The 22,394-nt window shown below is 41.4% G+C and overlaps 1 protein-coding gene across 2 annotated transcripts; it reads left to right on the top strand.

Moving 5' to 3' along the window:
- The first annotated feature begins 12,084 nt into the window (after window positions 1–12,084).
- On the top strand, window positions 12,085–21,801 carry gjc4b (gap junction protein gamma 4b). 2 transcript variants are annotated; one of them, XM_080786614.1, is made up of 3 exons: window positions 12,085–12,250; window positions 17,655–18,834; window positions 19,751–21,801. In XM_080786614.1, exons 2-3 carry the CDS (start codon window positions 17,691–17,693, stop codon window positions 19,762–19,764), a joined length of 1,158 nt encoding a protein of 385 aa, XP_080642740.1. In that variant the 5' UTR covers window positions 12,085–12,250; window positions 17,655–17,690; the 3' UTR covers window positions 19,765–21,801. The 2 variants fall into 2 exon arrangements, with proteins under 2 accessions (XP_080642740.1, XP_080642741.1); XM_080786615.1 differs by having other exon boundaries at window positions 17,652–18,834.
- Window positions 21,802–22,394: the final 593 nt, after the last annotated feature.

The following is a 22,394-nucleotide window of genomic DNA, read 5'->3' as shown; positions in this document are numbered from 1 at the left end:
ATGGAACTCGATATAAGAATACCTTTTTAGTATAAGTAATAAGATATTTGTATGGTTTCATTACAAAACTAATGTTGACAAAAAATATGTAAAATTCATTATGGAATGTTATCATGTTATTGACAAAAGACCAATTGCTTTAAAAAGATTTTTGTATTTTTTTCCAGTTTTTCATGTGTTAAAGAGGTGACAGTACTTCATTAGACCCCCTTCTATGGTCGTTATGTGCAATGATGTCTTCCCTTTGTATCTAGTGTTTCTTTCTGGAGGCTGAAACCTTGACAGGCAAACGTTCCAATGAGAAAGACAGTGATATGGTGACATCACAATATCATCCCCTCCACTAACCCCTCCCCCTTTATCAAAAAACAACAGCTGTGCTTCAGTTCAGGTGGATCACCACCCACCAGGCATACTTAATGAACTGTGGGCGTGTCCACATAAAAATGACATTTTAACAAATACTGTACACTTTGTTGACAAAATTCTTCATCCTCATATAATAATAATACCTGATGATCATGTTTTAGGGTGGCCAAGAAATCACGGCACTCTTTAAACTAGAGGTTTTGGAAGCTGCCTTCTTCAGTTCAGCACTGTACAGATGACTTGACAGTGAAGGCAATTGACTCACACAGTCTCATAGTCACCCCAGTCTCATTAAACATACACCTGTGCCTTCTTATGCTTAATGTATTGACACATTTGACCAAATTGAAGCCATGACGCTATACAATACCACTGGATGCTTTGATGAAATTAGCCGATCTACTAGCTCACAACGTGACGAATTGTGAGCTTGTAGATCAGCTATTTGTCTGGAATGATAGCCCAGAATATTAAATAAAATATTTTTCTTTTTTTGTTGTTGTTGTTAATTCTAATAACCTTGTTCAAAACCAACAACCCAGTCTTGTGTAGTCAGTAGAGAAGTACAGGGAGGTATGATGACTTGATAACATATAATCATGACTTTGAGTCTTATCTGGTTTCATTCATTCCATGTTAGCCGTGGCTTCAAATCAGCACATGCAGATCCCTACTGTATGCTCAAACGCCACACTATAACCCACTGCATCCTCCAGCAGATGGAAACAATATTCCCGTATACAGATGCTGTGGTTTGGATGGGTCATCTTACCAGATATACAAGAAAATGGGAGTCATACTGTTTAGTCATAGGCCAGGCAGCTAGTGGTCACACTGCCACGCTGGTGCAAATTCATCAAAGTAAATGTATGGCTAATCTTGCAACCCTCAAATCAACTTTCACCTGAACTGTAATTTTATGGTGTACCAAGAAGCTTCTGGAGGCCACAAACCTCTCGTTTGATGGGGTGGAGGGGTTGTGTTTTAGTGACATCACTGTTTAGACATGAGAGAGCTGATCCAGATGGAGTAACTCTACACACACGTGTCGCACACATAACACACACACGCACACATACACACACACACACACAGGTGCTCGCTCACACACACACACACACACACACACACACACACACACACACACACACACACACACACACACACACACACAGTCACATACTTCCCTTAACTACACTTACAGTGTTTTGAAACTAAATACTTCTTTGCCAAGCCCTCAATTACCACATGGACTTGTCTAAATATCAGGGTGAAAGGTCAGCGCATGCACTTTCACTGTTGAGCCCAGTCACTGCATCGTTATATTGACACCGGGTCATTGGTTTGACTTTGAGGAAAGAGCGACAGATCTGTTGTTTCCCCTAGAGTTAACACAGCTGAGATCTCGGCCAGCAGGTTGACCTTGTCATAGGCTCTCGGCCCTGAAGTCATAGATGCTCGCGTATACCACTACAAGGCTGTTGATTCAGTCCGTGGCACTGAGTGCATTCATTATGCAAGTTTGTTCTGTTGATAGCTGGCATGTTTTAGCCATGCAGAGACCTTCTGTGACTTTGATTTCCTTATATCAAATCGCTAAGAGTACAGGAGGGTGTATTTCACATGTTGACCGTGATCAATCATAATATATATTTCCTACTTTCAGCGCCAACTATTGTGCATGCCTTGCCCTTGAGAAAAGCCCAGAATCGCAAACCAGCCTGTGGTGCTCCACAGTATAGGCATACTGTACCTGTGCCCTGGACAAACTCAAACAATGTCCACACTGGTGTTGTTTATAAAAATGTCCTATCAGCTTTTTCCAATACAGGCTTTTCACTCGGGCTCAGGCTGAATGATAACCTATCTCTTAAATTTCACTGTACATGGTCACAAATCAGCCTTTCCTCTGCCCCCTTTCTTGGGGAGTGGCGAGTATTTCATTTTTCCCATCATCCCACATAGCAGTACTTGCTGAATCAATGGTGATCCACGCACTTTTAGTCTGTCCATAATTCGTCACTACCCAACCTCAGTCAACATGGCTGCCAAGTCTGTGACGCATTTATGGCTCTGCTGGGCACAGTCATGCTGACATCATCGGAGCAGTGTGTTAATGACAAAAAGATGGAGGAGTCTGCTAAACTGTGAAGTAAAGGCATTTATGCTCACATTCAAGGCAATTACTTGACCAGAATTACTTCTTACAGTGAGTGCAACAAGCCAATGTCTTAGCCGCCCAAATGAACCTTTCTGGAGAGAACATTCCACAGAAATGGCAGATCTACAAGCTCACAATGTGTGCATAGAGAACTCTATAAGATAGGCTAGGGCTGAGGCGCTGAGCCCCACTAGCCAGCGATGAACCATTAGTTTATGTATTTCTTAATATAGTAACAAACACATTTATTTACAGTAGCTCACCAAGTTTACAGTAGCATTGTAAGTACATTTACAATTATATAATTTTGCTTTTAATTTGGGGTGCCCTGATTTACAATTTCAATTCAACATGTTGTCTGTATATCTCCTATTGTGAATTTACTTCATTTAAATATTCTTTTCCTGTTATCTTCAGCAGTCCAGCATAATGTCATTCATGTTGTAGTGTTAACTTATTCCCCCTGTTGGGAAACCCAGCTGGGCATGACTTTAAACATTGACTTGCATACTAGGGAAACCCAGCTGGGCATGACTTTAAACATTGACTTGCATACTACAAAGGAATTTCTAAATTGTTAATCTATTTTGACAACATCCTAATATAAATGCACAACGTCTCTGTGTGTCCGTATACGTGTGTGCGTACGTCTGTAATCCACATAACTCAAGAACCGTTTACCCCACCGACTTAAAATTTGACACCACCACAGGGAGTGCAGTGCCCGGTGTCTGTCGGATCGCCGGTTGTCCAGAACCAGCACAAAAGCCTCTGCTCAGGCTCTGGACAGGGCTCAACCTGATCACCCCTAGATCTCCATACAGTATATGGAGCTGGCCTGTTCTGAAATTTGTTGAAAAATCTTGAAAGTTTTTTTTATCATTTAGATTTTCTTTTAAACAAAATCTTCTCTTCTGGGGGGGTCCCTTCCCTCATGGTTGGCACTAAACAGTTTGAGATCTACTGATATCGAAGGCATTTGTAGAATCAGCCTAGGAGGTCTTAATGGGTACTCACTCTATTGTTTATCCTTGCAATGCTTGCAGATGGATTGTGTTGTTTCCATTGAACATGTTTTGAGATGATTTAACATGATATTTGTGTAACCAAAATTTGTCAGATTAGATGACATTGTTTTTGTAATCCACCGGATTATGTTGTCAAAAATTGTCATGTAATTTCAGTAACTGAAATTAGTCATTTAACCCACAGTAATGGAGAAGGAAAGAGTTTGAAACCTCAATTCCAGATGCAAGCAGCTGTTACTTTGAACTACACATGGACAGTGTGAAGAGATATAGCATACATATGGTCAGGCAAATTGCAGAACAGAACATGTACTCCCACTTTGGTGTCACAGGAATTAAATGGTTCACTGGGACCATATCTTTTAGTTGTTTATGTCAGTGATATGAGCTAGAAACTGCTTTCAGGGAATAACAGAATGAGAAGGTGAATACTTCAAGTTTAGAGTAATTAAAAGGTGAATAGGCCTATTTTGTTGTTAATTTATAACATTGACTGCCAGAAAGTTGTCCAACTTCCGCAATAACATTTCTTCAATTTATTCAACCTGATATTTAATTATTTGCTTACTATAAATTGATTTAAGAGAGTCTGCTAAATGCCTAAAATGTAAATGTTGAACATTCTGTTCTTCCACGTCTTGACAATTCCTTATATAGCTTACTTAACTTAACTTAAATCATGTACTAATTGAGTTTAACATAGATTATCATCTTCTCAAACTTTTTTCTAAGTTTAAAGGGGGATGGAAGTGCTATGGCATAATGACGTTTCCACCATGAACAAGGGGTGTGTAATCACTGGGGGCAGGGGGCAGCAAGCACCAAGCATCCTTAATAACCACAGGTTTCCTGTGCCTCGAAGTGTCCTCTTTCTTTTTCTTTGTACATAGCTCTGCGACTGCGTATGTGCACATATTTGCTTTTGCACTCTGAAGAATTAAACATTGGAGCACTATCTTTTGTCCTTACTCTATCTGTTGCCCTTTACTCAGTATGTACAGTAGATAACTTTGAAGGTGTCAATGTAGTACTGTACCAAAGTCACGAAGGAAAACAAATTCCTCTACTTTTAGTGTTCTTCACATTAGATTGTTCTTCTTCTTTAGATCTTATAATAATCATAATAATCACACACACACACACACACACACACACACACACACACACACACACACACACACACACACACACACACACACACACACACACACACACACACAATGTATATAGCACAACATTGTTCTACACAAAATTGCTTTACATAATAAAAGCAACGTTATTAGGGGGGAAATACTTGGTTACTTGGAGGTTACAAACTATTTTTATTAGGTAGGGAATGTGTAAAGAGCTGAAACATCAGTGAAGGTTCTTCAGAGTATAATGCTGCAAACGGAGACAAATGATCTACAAGTGATCTATTCATTAAAAAGTCACAAAGCCAAAAGTGGCTTAATTACTTTAGATGCAAATAGATCCCAACTAAAACTAATCAATTCCTGTAATGCATATTGAAGAACAGAGCTCATTGATCATATCTTAACAAAGTCAATCAATGTATCAATATTATGTTTATCTAGCTGGCATGTAAATAAACAACTTGAATAAAAGTTGATAAAGAACTTAATTAATCACCTAAAAACACTCCATTAAATTCCCATCAATGAACGTATCCTACCAACCCCTGTGTGTCTGTCAGACACACAGAAACTGTTGTTGAGGAGGGAAACCTGTATGTATGTGATAATTACCATTGCTACGCGCTCAACCCCCGATACCCTCACCCCCACCATCTGTTCCAGGGGTAAGGCTGTCTGTTGCCATGGTTACTCTGTGCCCCTCCTCCCTAAAAGCACTGGGGGTTCTTTTGTGTGTCCCACGTGCAGTGTTTGAAACTGTAACCCGAACCATACCACCAAAGGCTGACTGGTGTTTTATTCCCTGGGGGGGGGGGGGGGGGGGGGGGTGGTATGACACAAGGACCTGGACTTGGTTGCCCAATAGCATCTAGACCCGATATAAAGCGCTCCCTACCAGGCGGCCACAATGCTATTCAAGGATGATTGCAAAATGAGATTGCCCTGTATACCCAATTGTGCATCAACAGCACAAAGGCGCATGTGCACAAACCCCACTACTGAGAATCGGTCCCCCTCCCCCATGCTAAATAAGGTGACCTAGCAAATTAAGCCTCCCCACCCCCCTTTAAGCCCGGTCTACACAGTCAGTCAGAGCAGGGGTACTGTTGGCGGGAAGGAAAGTGGCGCATTTGTTAAGCTGCATTTTAGCTTGTCAGCTGTTGTGGGAAGCCGTTAACATAAGTAAACTATAATACGGAGTCCAGGAAGGAAAGGGGAAAATATGGTGCATGACAGGAGGTGCAAGATTCTGAATGTCATTAGCCTGTATTACCAAAAAAAAACGTTGTTGAAGGAACTTTATCATTATCATTATTATTACCCTTATTATTATACCCAGGGTAGGTGTTCTGAGATCTGAGTTCTCTTTTTCAGCAACATCCTGCTTCGCACAAACTAAAACCTGGTAGCTGCCCAGTGCAACCTCGTAGCAGCTCCACTGAGCAGTTGGGGGTTCAATGCCTTGCTCAAGGGCACTTCAGCGGTCTTGAATATCTATAGTGACAGTTCTCACAGACATAACAAACATTTGGTCTGATGTCTGATGTGCAGAATACCGGCATTTGAGAAAGCAAGCAAACTATGAGTCTGCTTCAGATCCACTAATGAACTCACACAGATCTGGAAACATATGGGCTTTATAGACGAATCCACGGAGGATTCCCTGACAGCCCTGGGCACAGCCATAACTGAGGTGTACCATTAAGCGCAGCTTTACACCTCAGCCTTGATTAGCTACACCTGGCACTGCTTCATGGATTCGTATAGGGCCATGTGTTTTTCTTTATTAACTAAGATGATAGCACGGCTTGGGTGCGGCAAGTCCTTATAGTCAGATTCCTTCACATCTATTAGAATTGGACATTTAAGTGATTCTGAACTCTGCCATGAACTCTGAGGCACTGTTCATGATACACTACGAAAAATACACAGATGGAAAACATTAGCTTTGCTGGCAGCAAACTCAACTTTCCCGTAGTACTGTGAATGAAAACGTAACAGGGTGGGCTAAATTTACTGCTGAACTTAATTACTCTGAAATGTCCTCGGGTGTGATTGCCAAAAAGTTTACAGGTGCAACTAATATTTGCTACCTAACATAATGAAAGTATGGGTGCACGGTTATGAAATTATGACAGATATCCGATCTCCGATTGTTTGCAGATTCATATCTGCCGATACCGATTCTGACCAATTCTGATATTGTACAGAGGACCACAATGGAAACAAGCCTATAGGCCCTAGGGGCTTAATTGGCCCAAAGCCTGTTCTATCTATCAATAAATATACTCTATTTCCAAGTGTCATCAATATCAGAGAAAATAATCTGGATTATTTTGAGACCGATCCGATACTGATATGGTATTTTTTTGGCCGATTCTGATACTCTGCCGATTATATCATGCATCTTAAACTAAATGAAAGACATTCTAAGAGAATTTCATGAGTTGCATTAATCTGGATTTATCATGTCCACAGTTAGTTCTGATGAACTATAAAACGATTACATCTTGAGAATATAAAGAGAACATAAGGAGTTAGTGGTTGTAGAGTGATATTCTGGCTGTTTATAGAAGAACAATTGACAACCAATTTGCAAGACAGATTACACCCTGGCCAACTGCTTTGAATTGACTAGTAATTTTTCGAAAGTAATTTTGGTCTGCTGCCAGGTGAAGGTGAACCGTGTACAAAATGCCATCCAATATAATTATTGTAGGCCCTGCACATACCCCGGTGTGTTGGCAAGGAGACTACCCCAGGATAGATTGGAACCAGCAAGAATACGTGCCAAGCATCCACTTTCCTAATTTGTAATGCAAGAGCTAAATATGAGCTCGGTGGGCCACATGAATGTGCAGTGCACACGTATGTGCACACACATTGTATCAAAACAAGTTAATTATTTGTTCTGTTATCATACATGTGCAAAGATTGTAGTCTAGATTTGTCTGGCCACCATTGGTCCTTTTATTCATAACATTCTTATTCATTACAAAACTTCCACAAAGAAAAAAGCCATGACCAAAGCTGCCTGAAGAGGAAATGAGATGTTTCTCCTTGCACAAGCATTCAGGAACAAACCAGTTGTAGGATAACTCTCTTTGTGTGACAGTTGGACAAACATCACGAGGGGATGATTCACTGTGGGTCAGGTTCTATGCCACATTATACAGGCAACTCCTGAGCAAAGCCCTTTCACCTTATTGAAAACAAAAGAAAAAATTAAACATGTATGGTATTTATAGAAGTTTCATTAAATGTTTTATATTAGGAGCAAATAAATGAGGTGCATAAGCATTATCAACTTCCTTAGACCGAAAATGATGAACAATATCAGTAGTAGATCCGGCTTAGGGTTCATTGTGACTTAGCAGTCCTCAAATCAACAGTCTAAATAGACTTTTTCCAAGGAATTATTCTGTCCGTATTCTACAACCTTGACCTCTTGTCTTTTATTATCGATTATAACTTTCTTATAGTTTTTTTTATATTAAAAACTGGTTTGGATTGGATTTGTTGTATCTCTGGAATCTACAGCTTTCCAGTCAGAATCCTCAGCCACCAGGGAAAGATGTAACAAATGTGAACGAGAAGTCATTGATTGATTGATTGAAGGATTTCTTAACAGTTTTGGAGAATTACAGTACATTTCAAGCACAACTCAATACAAGACTGTTAACTGTGGACGCCACCATAAAGCATTTCACTTGTTTACAATAGGGTCCACCATGTTCATTTCATCATAACATTTAGAGTCATACAAATATAGCCAAAAACAGGAAATCATCAGGAGGTAAAAAGGGGGAAAAAACATATACAGTGAGGGGGAAAAGGCGGATTCAGATTTTATGGGGGCCAGTTTCGAATTGCAGCCGTCCGTAGTTGCCCTTTGAGAGCGGTTTTGAAGGAGTCAATGGATTTGCATGTCTTAATGACTGTTGGTAGCATAGGAGCAAAATTAATTTAGTCCCTGGTTTGTGACGAATCTGGGTTGCACATGGTTTGTTGAACTCCCTCTGGTGTTGTGGGTGTGGACTTCGTTGACATTATGGAAGTATTTAGACACTTAGACAGGTACATGGGTATCTTGGTGGTGTATGGAATCTTGTGGACCAGACCCATTGCAAGATGCTGTACTCTGTCGTCAACCCTAAACCATTCCAGCCTGTCAAAGTGGGCAGGGGTGAGGTGTGTTCGGGGAGTGAGGAGTAAATATGTGATCCAAATTGAATGTATTCAGTTTTCCCAGGTGTAAAGATAGTTTGTTATCAGCGAGCCAGGTGCAGATTCTACCGAATTCAGAGCTAAGGGCCTTTTCAACCTGCAGTTTGTTTCTGTCTGAGACCAGCAGTGCTGAGTCATCTGCGAACAGGAACAAGTTGCAGTCACAAGCTGATGTCATGTTGTTTATATACAGGAACAGTAAGGGCCCTAGTATGCTTCCTTGTGGAACACCACAGCTCACTGGGAGGGGGACAGTGTTCTGTTCACCTCCACCATCTGTTCTCTCCCCTCCAGGTAGGATTGCATCCAGCTCACTGATGTGCTATCAAAACCAATTGCATTTAGCTTGTTAACCAGTATGGAATGGTTCACGGTATCAAAACCCTTTTGGAGGTCCAGCATGACCATGCCGCAGTATTTGCCAGCATCCACCTCGTGTTTGATGTGGTCGCTCAAATAGAGGAGGCATGTGTCAGTGGAGTGGGATGTTCTGAAGCAAGATTGGAATTCATACATCGCTCACATTAGCCCCATAATCCATATGGAACCTCTCCCTCCCTCTGCTATGTAGCTCCAAGGGAGAGGTTCCATATGGGGCTCACATGGTCATTTTTGGCACGGTTCTATTCTCTTTCATGTGAGGAATTTCAGGTCAACAGAGATATCATAAGTTGAGATCATGCAGAATTGACTGAGGCCTAACAGACGTATTTTGAAGTTCAGAACCTCCAGATCTAGCCTGTCTCTGCAGAGAACGTTTGGAGTGTGCTGTGGTTAACCAGGGCATCCCATTTTAAACCATGAATGAAAGCACACTTGTGGCTCACAATGGAGGTTCCCTCATCTCCAAGAAGAGGGGGAAGGGCATCACATTCCTCCACTGATCTCCTGTTTACAACCAATATTAAACTATTAGTGCAGCTTGTATAGGCTGTCAGAAACCTTGGCTAGATAATCAAAGAGGACGAAGCTAAATGTGGTCATCTAACCCTAAGCCATTTCACAAGCCATGTGTTAAATTGTGAGATTTGCTTGCTAGCATTTCAGTGTAGGGTAAAGATAAGAGATATAGACAACATTCATATGGAAAGAAGGAAATTACTCCAGACATATACAGTATACAATTACATAATGTACACATACAGTAAATACACACTGCCACCAACCAACAAACTGCACAAATTGTTACGACAAATTATGTAAAAGTGCAAAGTTAGGTCTACTGAAATTCCAACATTTACACACTAATAGGTCCAATTTAGCATCTCCACAGAAAGCTGAGTTCAGACTATTAAGTGGGAATGATTCATTCTGGGAAGTGTGCCAATTAATTCATGACCCTACTGATGGGCCTTTGCTTCTTTAAGAAAGGACATGAATCACAGAGCAAACTTCCCAATGACCCATGCAAGTGCACATGTCCTCTGGAGCGTGGCCTGGAAATGTAGTGTGCCCTGCTCGACTGCTGTAACGATATAGGCCTACATTGAAAACAATGGATAAGCCATGGAGGACTCAAGACTGGGGAAAAGCACATAAAAAACCCTGCACACCGATGCCAAGGAGGACTCATCAGGACTTGGGAAAAGCACATAAAAAAACCTGCACACCGATGGATGCTAAGGAAAGTGTAGAAGGAGGAAGGGTCTCAAATAGCAACAACTTCCGAATGTCCGCCAGGACAGGAAGCAGGCGCCCACGGTGGCACTTATCAATGAAGGGTGTGTTGTTTGTTTCACACACTACAAAGACAAAGCACTAAAGCAGTGACAGAGGTGCTGCTGTCAGTTTAGAGACAGAAAGCACACAGACTGTTTGTGACTGTCTGTCTGTGTATCCTGATTTGTTGAAAGGGAGGGTAACTTAAGCAGGGTAAAGGACAACATTCCATATAGCCTACCTGGTTTATATAAAAACGAGTATAGTTTGTTGTCCCACACTATTTTTAATCAGTGGTGTACAAAGTACAAATAGTAATAAATTCCACTACAAGTGGAAGTTGCTCAGTCAAGTTTTTACTTTAGGTAAGGCAAGGTAATTTTATTTATAAAGCGCCTTTCAAAACAATCGTTACAAGGTGCTGTACAAAGTAAAATAATAAAAATAAAACAAGAAAAACACAGTCAACAGCAAAACAGCGATAACAATAAGAAACAATTAAGCAACAGAAAACAATACATGAAAATATATACAGGCAGAACAAGACTCAATAGAGATACTTGCTATATTAGACCAAAATATTGACGATATAGGTGTGTTTTTAGCAGATTTTTAAAAGTGTCGACTGACTCTGCTTTTTTAAGTTAAGAGGTAACTCGTTCCAGAGTGTATAGGTGAGAAGGCTCGATCACCAAATTGTTCTCATCTTGGTAGCAGGGATGATAAGAAGGCCTTTATCAGAAGACCTAAGTTGTCTTGTATATATACCCTTTAGTAATGTAATACTTACTTTATAAACGGCTATTGAAAAATGTTTCAATGCTCTTTTTAATATAAATTAGGCTACTGTAGGCTATGCATAAAGACCCTCATAACTCTCTGAAACCACATGGTCCTAATGAATTCAGCCAGTGACCTGCTTGTTTTACAACAAAGCCTATAGAAAATTTAAATGCCTATAAACTTTAGCATACAGTATAATCAATAGACAAAAGGTGTGTGTGTGTGTGTGTGTGTGTGTGTGTGTGTGTGTGTGTGCGTGTGTTCTTGATTAGCCTAAACACTATCCAATCAGGCGAGAGTGGAAGGAAGTGATTAATAAATAGATGCATGTATAATTGTATCTATTCTAAACCATAATACCGCCTTTAATCCATTGTTTATATTACTCAAGTTAAACATCCAATTTCAAATGTCTATTAAGTGTTTTACTAAAGCAACTTAATTTATTACATATCCCCTTAACGCCTCGGCTTCAGACAGTGACTTGCTATAAGCAATTTCAGCATTTGCAAAGTAAGGGTAAAATGATAGAAAAGGAACAGAAAGAGGCATGCAAAGGAGGACTGCATGAGGAAAGAGGAATGTTGATGTTGAAGTTGCTCCGCGGATTGGATCGGGGGTGGGGTGCCCGCTCGAAACGGGGAGGAGAAAAGGGGGGTGGGTTTGGGAAGGAAGAGTCTTCTTTGTCCTCACCCCCGCATTCACACACACAACCCCGACTTGGAGCAGACGAGAGGAGCCTCTCGTAAAAACTGGATGGCTTGACGAAGAGTGGAGTGTTATTTATTATTTTATTTTCAATGCGAAGAGTGAAGCAAACGAAAACTGTAATAAGACATTAAGGGGGACTTTTTGGAGCAGACAGGAACTACAAATTCCTCTTGAAGGTAATAAGACCAGCTCACAAACAAAGCCTAGTCAGCCAGCAGCATCACACACCGGACCGCATTAACTTAACGGGACATCTGCTTGCGAAACAGACAGCGGTAGCTCCGTTTCTAACTTCCATCTGTGTGTTCGAGGGTACAATTCAGAGCCACACACAGTTTGACGTAGCGGTGCCGAGTCCGACGTGGTGGTTGTTGTGTCGAGCCGAAACGCTGGTTTAAATGCTAACTTCGATGCAAGGCGCACCGCGTTACCACTATGCATGTGTGTCTGTCCGCGCGATGGCTTATTAAAACAATCATTATGCCACTTAGATCTTATTCATTGATGCGTATTACATATCATTTCTAAACGGCCACTATTCCATGTCATAGAGTATTGTAGATATGTCACCCCATGGCAATGGAGGAGAGACTTAACGCATGCTTGGGGGTTTATCTTTTTTCCCCGGGGGAAATTTGACCCAAAGTCTGTTATAAACTTAATATCACGGTGAGTCTTCGAGTAGATGCACTGCTAATTTTGAACTGCTTGTTGGTACATCAGGGCTGTTGTGTTCAGCTGAGCATGTGGATAGCGCTTTATGGCCAATTAAGCGGAACGGCTGATTTGATTTCTTGATGGCGCTTTTCCATCGCATGGTACCGACTCTGGGGGACTCTGCTCTCCTCAGCCCTTTTATTTGGGTTTCCTTCGGGCAAAAGTATAGTCAATAGTCATACCTAGTAGTATACCTAGTTACCCCCCCCCCATTATGAGTTGATTATTGGGATGTTTTTGCCCTAGAAACCAGGTTTGTTTTTCTTCTAGTCTACCTTTCAGTCTTAAGCCCATTTTCTTTGTCCACACATTTAAACCGTTTATATCTTAAATGATAATAGAACGTCTGTTTGAGTAGGCCTATTTCCCCCCTTTTTCTTTTACATAACTACATGCCAGAGGAATGTAGAAAGTGTTGCATAAATCGCTCCCAAGTAGAATGATATTGAGGCCTCCCTGATGGCCTAGGATGGAGCAGACGAGCAGTGGTGGTAGACTAACTAGTCTCCCAGATGTGAGGGCCACAAAGCTCCTCTGTTCTGGGGTGTTGTGAGTGTGACTGGCTGCCAGACTTTTCCAAGTTCAGCTTTACTTATTTCTGGGACGTGGGGTTCAGGGTTGTATTTGAAGTGCCTCTGATAAAAGAGAGGCCAAAGCCCATTGAAGATAGGACATCAAAACACTCAAAGCAAACTAGTCATATCAGTTTCTTTGTATGTTTAGGTCTCATTCCAAATTACAGTTGTTTTGTTTTTCTATGCCTATTAATTTAAGAGAACTATGTAAATACAAATTTTACACAATTGTACACACACACAAAGTGATAAGAAGCTTGTCTGTGGACTACTTTTATTGGTGTTAGCCTATCAATGGGTCTTTGCTTGGGGCAATGCCTGACCGCTAGGCTGCATTAATGTCTGAGGGGGCTGTTGGATTATTATTCCTCCCCCACACTTCCTGCAGCTGAAAGGAGAGTGATATTTATTTAACGGTACATTTGAGGCATTTGACCCATTTTAAGATTTACTGGGCATTCTATCAACCATGGTTTTGGCAAAATGTGTAGCATGGTGTAGTACTGTGACTGATTTATTAAAACAAACAAAAAAAGAAGAGGTTAAGTAGTTGGTGAACATGCAGCCAGATGTGTGCAACTCACAGGTACCCTTTGGCCCCTTTTCCACCTAAATAACGTTGGTTCTAGAACTGGTTCCATTCTAGGTTCTTGGAACCGTGGCGCTTTCGCAGAACCGGTGGCCATTTTTTGGTTCCAGTTCCGAACCAACTTTTAGGGTTGTGAACCAATTCATTTTCAGTGGAAACACTCTGAACTGGTTTGATATTGGGCTGGAAAAAATAAACAAACTGGTTCAACCTCGGTGGGGCCTTTTGGCGGAAGAACTGAAGCAGATATCTTATCCTAAAACCTCTGAGAACTGTTGCTGCTGGCTTTAAGGTGTTGAGCAGCGAAGCAGCATCACTACAGAGGCACAGGGCAGAAAGTTTCTTTAGTTTTTTGTCCTACAAAAATGACACGCAGGTGGTTCCCGTGTCAGCCTGCCAGAGAACATCAAATCACAATCATTGTCTGTTGTTTAGGAGGGAACGTGAATGCAGGCCAGTATAACAGTGGGGTTCAGGGACCCTAAGGAGTCTTTGAGGGGAGGGATCCAGGGCGTCCCCACAGCTAAATGATTGATAGGTAAATGCCAGCTAAATGGACCATTACATGGCTGTAACTTGAGTTGTAATGGACCTCCTGCCTTTGGTTAACACTTATTTTTACAGTGTAATTGGGGTTGTCTCATAGATTAAATTATTTTATTATTGAAATGAGGGGCATATAAAACCGTGGGTCCTTGAAATTCAAATGGCTGAAAACCACTGCAGTATACTATTCCTTACATACTGTCACAGAATATTTAACAGAATCCTGTGTAAACTGCAGATGGCCTTGAGGACAATATATTGTATAGGTCTATTTATTGCTTACATTCAGAGTTTTGTTTTGTACTTTGTTTCACTATGATGATGATGATGGTGTTGTTGGCATGAAGTCTAACCGGTGGCCATTCACAGACTTAAAATCAATAAGCCATTATACAAATCTGAGAGTAGCTAGCCACTTAAGAAAGTGATATTTCTCTGCAAGTCTGCCCTAATAAGCAAGCCATTCAGGCACTTAGTGCCTAGAACTTAATTGCTGCAGTACTATGGTTGAAGGGCTTTTCATTGTGACATTTTACCTAAGGACATGTGAAGTGGTGTAATGGTTACACATAATTTACATTAATCAGATTCACAGATGTCGTCAGTGCATTAGTTCAATATATCCCTTTACCTTACTAGACCTGTAAAATAAGGAAGGGACGGTGCACTGCTCTCACCTTTTCCATTACGGTTTTGAACTTGTCTTTAGTTAATTATTCTCTTGTGAGTGTTGTGTGAATGTTGTGTTATTGAGAATGTGGGCTTAGTTCTGACTGTGGAAACCACCTTTTTCTTCCTTCGCTTGAAATGTGAAATCACTGGCATCTTGCTTGTTTTCTTATCTTAGACTTCCAATGCGAAAGTTCTTTGCTATACACAGAAAAGTCCCCCCAAGTGGCTAATGTACATTGATGTCGTTGGTAACAATAATTTGAGTTTGTTTTCTATGTGTGGACAAAGTGAGGGCTATGAACAGCAATCTAAAAAACATTTTCTAGCCCAAGTTACAAGCCACCAATTTTTGCTTTATTACTGTAGGGCTGCAACTATTATTCTATCCAGTTTGATCAATCAAATAACTGAGAAGCACGTTTTCTAAATTATTTATATATTATTATTATTATTTATATATCAACGCATCGAGGTGTATCATTTTGAATTGCTTTTTAAAATCAACTAAAGTTACTAAACTAATTAGTCTGATTAACCACTGGACTTAGTAATATGTGATGCAATTTTTCCGTTGTCCCACTCAATCAGTTGTGGAAGCATAGCTCTACACATACTACTTTGATATTAGCAAGAGTAGACTTTAAACACAGATGGTGTGAAACCGCAATGGCCACCTACAATGCCTGTAAAACCTTCCCATTTGTCAAGTCCTCCATACACCCGATGACTTGACAATGACTAATTTTATTGCACATCACTTGTGTATTATGTGGTTAACCACAACCAAACAAGAATCCTTACTACGTAGGTTTGGACAAAAACAGAACATTGAATTAGATAACTAATTTGGAACATTGATTTAGAGAATGTTCAGAAAAAGTGTATGGAAAAAGTCGTCTTGACTATGCCATTCAGCACAGCTGTCATTCAGCACATTGGGTGATTAGTCTGGGTATTTAATGGCTAGGATTTGTGTGTTCTGGTTAGCAATATTTTTATCCCCCGATTTTGCAACCCATTTTTTACACTGACCTCATGCTTCCTTCTATGCATGAGGAGTCCAATCTGCTTCTTTTCATCTGACAGGGGGGAGTTTCCCCGGCTGGACATAGTGCGTGGAAGGAACACGTTATTCCAACCAGTTCCTTTCCCCTCCATTAGGTAGTTTAGAGACCAGGATTACTGCATGTTTTTTGTGAGGGTACCTACCTACCCTGGGGGACATGGAGAGAAAATGCAAACTCCACACAGAAAGGCCCTTTCGCCAACCCCACCTAGGGTATGGGCACTGATGATGCAGAGGAGAGAACATGCCCAACAGCGTCCCCAGTGGGAATCTAACCCAGGACCTTCTGGTTTGCAATATTAGTAGGCTACTTCTTGCAAAATCTTTGCATGGTTCTAGAGGACATTCCCTGATAATTTACAAGTTAGACTCTAGGCGGTTAAATATTTTCTTGGAGGGATAAGCCAAAAACCTCTGGTCATGCTTTTGTGAGAACACGCCATGATTTTACAGCTGTTCGATGACATTCCTCACGTGGTTGTATGCTCTAGCTTTGGCAGCTATTCAAATTCCGCCAGTGGTCCTTCGACCCCCCCCCCCCCCCCCATGCCACCTAGCTATCCAATATAGCAGATGTTAAACAGCTGTAGAGAATCCTATGTAGGAACATGTCGCCACCTTGTGGATTTAATTGGCAATTACAATGAAATTCCACTCCACTAACAATTTTTAAATCAAAGTGGACTTGCATCATGTTCCACTGATTGATATTTTGTTCCTGGTCTTAGAATATATATTTTTTATTGAATTCTGTGTTTACTAATCTATTTTTTGTTTTGTCAAAGCACCTTTTGGGGTATTCTTTATCCTTTATTGACAGTGATAGTGGATGTATTTTTAGGTATTCTGGTTTTAATTCACATAACTAATCAACTATGCATCTTTACAATACCTTTTTTACATCTCTGCAGAAAATATTGTTTTCATCAATAATATGACAAATATGACATCTTGGTCATGTGAAAATAAAATATAACCTTTGCACATTTTCTGGAGCTGCAGCTGGCAGAATTCCTTTTATTGCGAACGCAGTGAGCACTTACTATGAGACCTAGCAGATCATGTCTGTGCGTGCGTGTGTCCCCCCTTTGTGCCCATATATGGAGCTACGTCCAAATATGGAGATCATGTCTGTCTGTCTGTCCCGCTTTTGTGCCCATATATGGAGCCGAGTGATTTGTGTCACCATGACTCAGCCATAACCATATAATACGTCCAAAACCCAAATATGTACGAGCTGCGTTCGCTTCCCGCGTTTGCGCGTCTTACTGGTTTATTTTTGTATGTTAATGTTTATTCCTGCTACACCGACAAGGTTGGATATGTATAACAACTTTTTTAATTATCTTAACCACAATGTGTAGCCTTATCCTGACTGCTTATCACAACTTCTTCTTCTCTTTTTCTCCAAGCAGATCTGAGAGGTCTCGCCCTGTCAACCCACAGCCACAATGAGTTGGAGCTTCTTGACACGCCTGCTGGACGAGATTTCCAACCACTCTACCTTTGTGGGCAAAGTCTGGCTCACTCTCCTCATCGTCTTCCGCATCGTGCTGACCGCTGTCGGCGGAGAATCCATCTACTACGATGAACAGAGTAAATTTGTCTGCAATACAAACCAGCCCGGTTGTGAGAACGTCTGCTATGACGCCTTTGCCCCCCTCTCGCACATCCGCTTCTGGGTGTTCCAGGTGATCATGATAACCACGCCCACCATCATGTACCTGGGCTTCGCCATGCACAGGATTGCGCGCATGGACGACGACGAGTACCGGCCGCGCAAGCGGATGCCCATGGTGAGCCGTGGCACTAACCGTGACTACGAGGAGGCGGAGGACAATGGCGAAGAGGATCCCATGATCCTGGAGGAGATCGAGCCAGAGAAGAAGGAGGCGGCACCGGAGAAGCCGTGCAAGAAGCACGACGGGCGCCGGCGCATCAAGCGCGACGGCCTCATGAAGGTATATGTGTTCCAACTGCTGTCGCGTGCCACGTTTGAGGCCCTCTTCCTGTTTGGCCAGTACATCCTGTACGGGCTAGAGGTGTCGCCGTCGTACGTGTGCACGCGCTCACCATGCCCACACACGGTGGACTGCTTCGTGTCCCGTCCCACCGAGAAAACCATCTTTCTGCTCATCATGTACGGCGTCAGCGCCCTGTGTCTGCTGTTCACCGCGCTAGAGATCCTCCACCTGGGCATCAGCGGCATCCGCGACTGCTTCTGCAAGCCGCGCCCTCGTCCCCCAACCCCGCGGCACGCGGCCCTTACCAGCCAGAGGCCGTCGGTCACGCTCACGCGGCAGCCCTCCGCTCCTCCGGGTTACCACACGGCCCTAAAGAAGGACCCGTCAGGGAAAATTGCCTTCCAGGACAACCTTGCCGATTCCGGCCGCGAGTCGTTTGGGGACGAGCCCTCGTCTCGAGAGCTGGAGAGGCGAAGGCACATGAAGCTGGCCCTGCAGCACCTGGACCTGGCCTACCAGAACGAGGAGAGCAGTCCGTCTCGTAGCAGCAGTCCCGAGTCCAACGGCACCGCAGTGGAGCAGAACCGACTGAACTTCGCACAGGAGAAGCAGAGCGGGACATGTGAGAAAGGTAAAGAGCTCGACTTCAGCACCGATATGAGTTTCTTTACATTTTAACTTTACGTTTTACACTTTTTAATGAGATTGATCAATTTATTCAAATAAAGGATTTTGTAAGAATTGCCAGGCACGTTTATAGAATCCTGGCTCCAGCTTTAAAGAGTTTCTCAGTATATTACTTTATTTATAGATAGAATCTTTAAATTGAGTATGATGTTTAATTTATTACTAGACTGCCCTCATATCTAGAGTTCGGGCCGCTCAGAGCCATTGGAGCCGCTAGCTCTCACACCTATGCCGCACCGCCATTCCGACCGCTTATGCCCATATATCCGCTTATGCCCATAGATGTAAGCACAAGTGATGAGACTTGCTGGGCATTTCTGCCTGATATCTCTGTATCTGTCAGTCCTTGGGTCCAGGTTCCTTTAAGCCCATATATGGAGTTCCATGATGTCATCAATATTATATATGGGAATACCCCTTTTGTGTCCATATTCTGACTGATTTGTTGAGGTTAGACAACACCATAGCTGCATTGGGAACTCCTTTATAGCTGAGTCATGGTGACATGAGTGTGACATCAGAGGTCAGCCTGCCGGTGGGTCGGTCCTCCCGTAAGACAATTTTAACTTGGGATTACAACATATATTCAAAACCTTAAAGAAACAAAGTCAAATCACATTTGATATGGCCCTGCTAAAGTTTTACTTGTGTAACACATGTCACCGTGCTTGTAATTATGATTTTATATTTTGATAAGCATGTTTTATTAGTTGGTTCATATATTCAAATAGAGTCCACAATTAGTATATAACGCTACATTTAATTTTGTTCTTGGCCATGTTGAGCGGAGCCCCACTTGGATTTGCCATGGCTTTGATCCCGGTACATTTTGATTAATTTGTGTCTTCGTGTTTCCCCAGGTCTCAGAGCATAGCTCCTCATCAACAACACAGCCATGGACACTATGGGTGAAACGTTACTTCAGGGTTCAGTGAGCAGACAAAAGGGAATCTCACATGGATGTATGGACGTGTGTCTGTATGCTCACGGGATTCACTTGAGGACGACAAATCCAGTCAAAGCTTTTCAGTATTAAGGCCAGCAATTCTTGAGGATGAGTCGAACTTTGGCCACTTGAAGATTCAAAGTGCTCACAAACTTTTGCTGTACAATAAGACCTATCACTTATGCTCCTCTCTCAGGGCAGCTATGCTGTTTCCCCCCCACTCCTGATCTTTTTTTTTAAAGCATAGGATTATTAGCGGTTTGATTTATCGGAGTTGCTGTGGTCCTCATTTTGAAGTCCAGAGAGGGTTCATCTCAACTTTGCCTTAGACCTAAACTGTTTACATTTTCAGCCATTCCATTGTGGTAAGGGCAGGCTAAGTGTAGTGCATGGGCAAAAAAAAACATCAAACTGTAAGTTGTAAGAAGTGAATGAGTTAGTGCTTGTATATGAACTGGTTGGCTAAAGGACAGTGTGCCACTCATAGGAACAAAAGGGTACTGGAGTCATTAAAATATGCACACAGATTTTGGGAGATGTTACATTTCATATAAAACTTTTGCAGGTGTATCCCTTGACATTTTCAAACAGTTTGGATAATGCTATTTAACTTGTGATTACTTACTGTATGCAAGTTGTACATTTGAGGCATAACTCCCCTTTTTTTATATATATTTTTGAGGGGCACTACCTACATCCAGCTTTTGGTTACCGTCCACAAACTTCGTCTTAAACAAACATTAAATTCCCATTGACAATGAATTGAGAATTTTACGTCATAGTGTCTGAGCAAATGGGCATAGTGTCTATTTTACGGCATGATGATGTACGTATGTTTTTTACATTTCTAGTTAGCACTGCACCAGTCAATGTTCTCCAAGTATAGCAACTGGAAGTCATGTGGTGCCTTTGTCCAAAGGAACAAGAACCTGGGTAATGCTTGAATAAGTGTATATTGTGACCTTGTATTGTTTAAAATATGCATTTGATACTGTTCTTTTGTCCATCTTTGTATGTTGTATGATTTATTTTGTTATCATTCATGCCAGCCAGCATTACTGTTTCGTATGAAAAGAATGAAGTTCACTGCTGTCTTAGTTCTCTGATGCTTAATTTCATTGTTGCGTAGTGTAGGGTTCATGATCATTTGAAGACGAGATTAGAACACTTTAATCACAGTGCAACCATTAACCACTTAAACCTTATGCATCATTGACCAGGGTCCCCTACGGGTCTATATTTGGTCCCCTTCTGTTTTACCCTACACACAATCTCTTGGGCCAAAATAGCCAATCTACACAATGTAAAATGTAATTATTTATTTTATGTTTTTTCCAGTAAGAATTGAGGCTCTAATACCTGCATGTATAGTGTAGTAAGCCGATAGGCCTATTAGCTATGATTCATTTTATTATATATTAACTTTAATAGACTTATTGCTTACTCCACTATACATGCAGGTATTCAAGCCTCAATTCTTATTGGAAAAAAAACATCAAATAAATAATTAAGACCAGTGTTGGGCAAGTTAAGCTACATGTAGTTAGTCCAAAAGAAAATTGCATTAAATGCTCAGTGTCTTAAATACATTTTCATCACATTTTAACCAGAGGCTTACGGTACACAAAACATTCCTTTATCACTAAGAGTGCTTGCTTCCAATGAGAAGTTTGCAATAATAATGCCATGTTCAGGTTTCATGTATTTTATTTGTGGATGTTGACCTGTTCATAGTGTCCTGCTCAATGAAGGTTGCAATCGTGCTATGCTGATTTGCCTTGAATGCTCTAGTGTCATAATTTGTACTCTAAATCATCACCCAAAATGCTATTGGTGCATTGCAGGTACCTACTCAAGTGTCATCTCAAGTTATTTTTGGAAAAAAGAATGCATTTTGTACCTTTTATACTTTTTGTATCTATAGTATTTTTGTGGGTAGTTTTTAAATAAACCATTTTTCACTGACTGCTGGAATTGGTCATTTTGTCTCCATTACTCTATGGTTATGGGGAGCAAGGTCTTTGCCACCTATGGATGGACTGAAGTAAGGTGCAGCCAGTGAAAGAGTAGAGATGAACTCTGGCCTCAACATCGTAGAAGGAGACCAGACCCTCTGCCTAGTCCACAACACTCCCACTTTCTGGACCTTTCTTACAGGGAGGACAGCAGGGCTAGCAGCAACCCAGTAGCCTACTCCTTTCCATTCTCCATATACAAGTCCAGTAGCCAGGTTTCCTAACATTTGTAGTCTGGCATAAATACAAATACATCACTGATCTCACTCTGGCGTCTTTCTCTGTCACGTCTTGGTGTACTGTAGTGTATACTCGTGTCAGTTTCCACTTTCCACACAAAAGAGAGAAACATATGTAAGTAGGCTATACACTACCAAAAGGAAGATACAGCAAATACACAGTTATACATAATTTTCCTTCATACCCGTATGCCACCTATGATGAGGTATAAAATACAGCAGCCTTGTGTTCATAAAACAGATTGGGTATTGGGTAAGACTGACGTTATGTATCTTTCAGGACGTTTCACTGCTTTGTCTCAAC

The sequence above is a fragment of the Protomyctophum bolini genome (genome assembly GCF_963924005.1).
Source record: "Protomyctophum bolini genome assembly, chromosome: 16".
NCBI classification, from domain to species: Eukaryota; Metazoa; Chordata; class Actinopteri; order Myctophiformes; family Myctophidae; genus Protomyctophum; species Protomyctophum bolini.
The sequence above is the reverse complement of the archived record's forward strand: the minus strand, read 5'-3'. Positions and strand labels throughout refer to the sequence as shown.

Excerpts from the sequence above, each read along its gene's own strand:
- gjc4b (XM_080786614.1), top strand. The coding sequence starts at position 17,691 with ATGAGTTGGAGCTTCTTGACACGCCTGCTGGACGAGATTTCCAACCAC.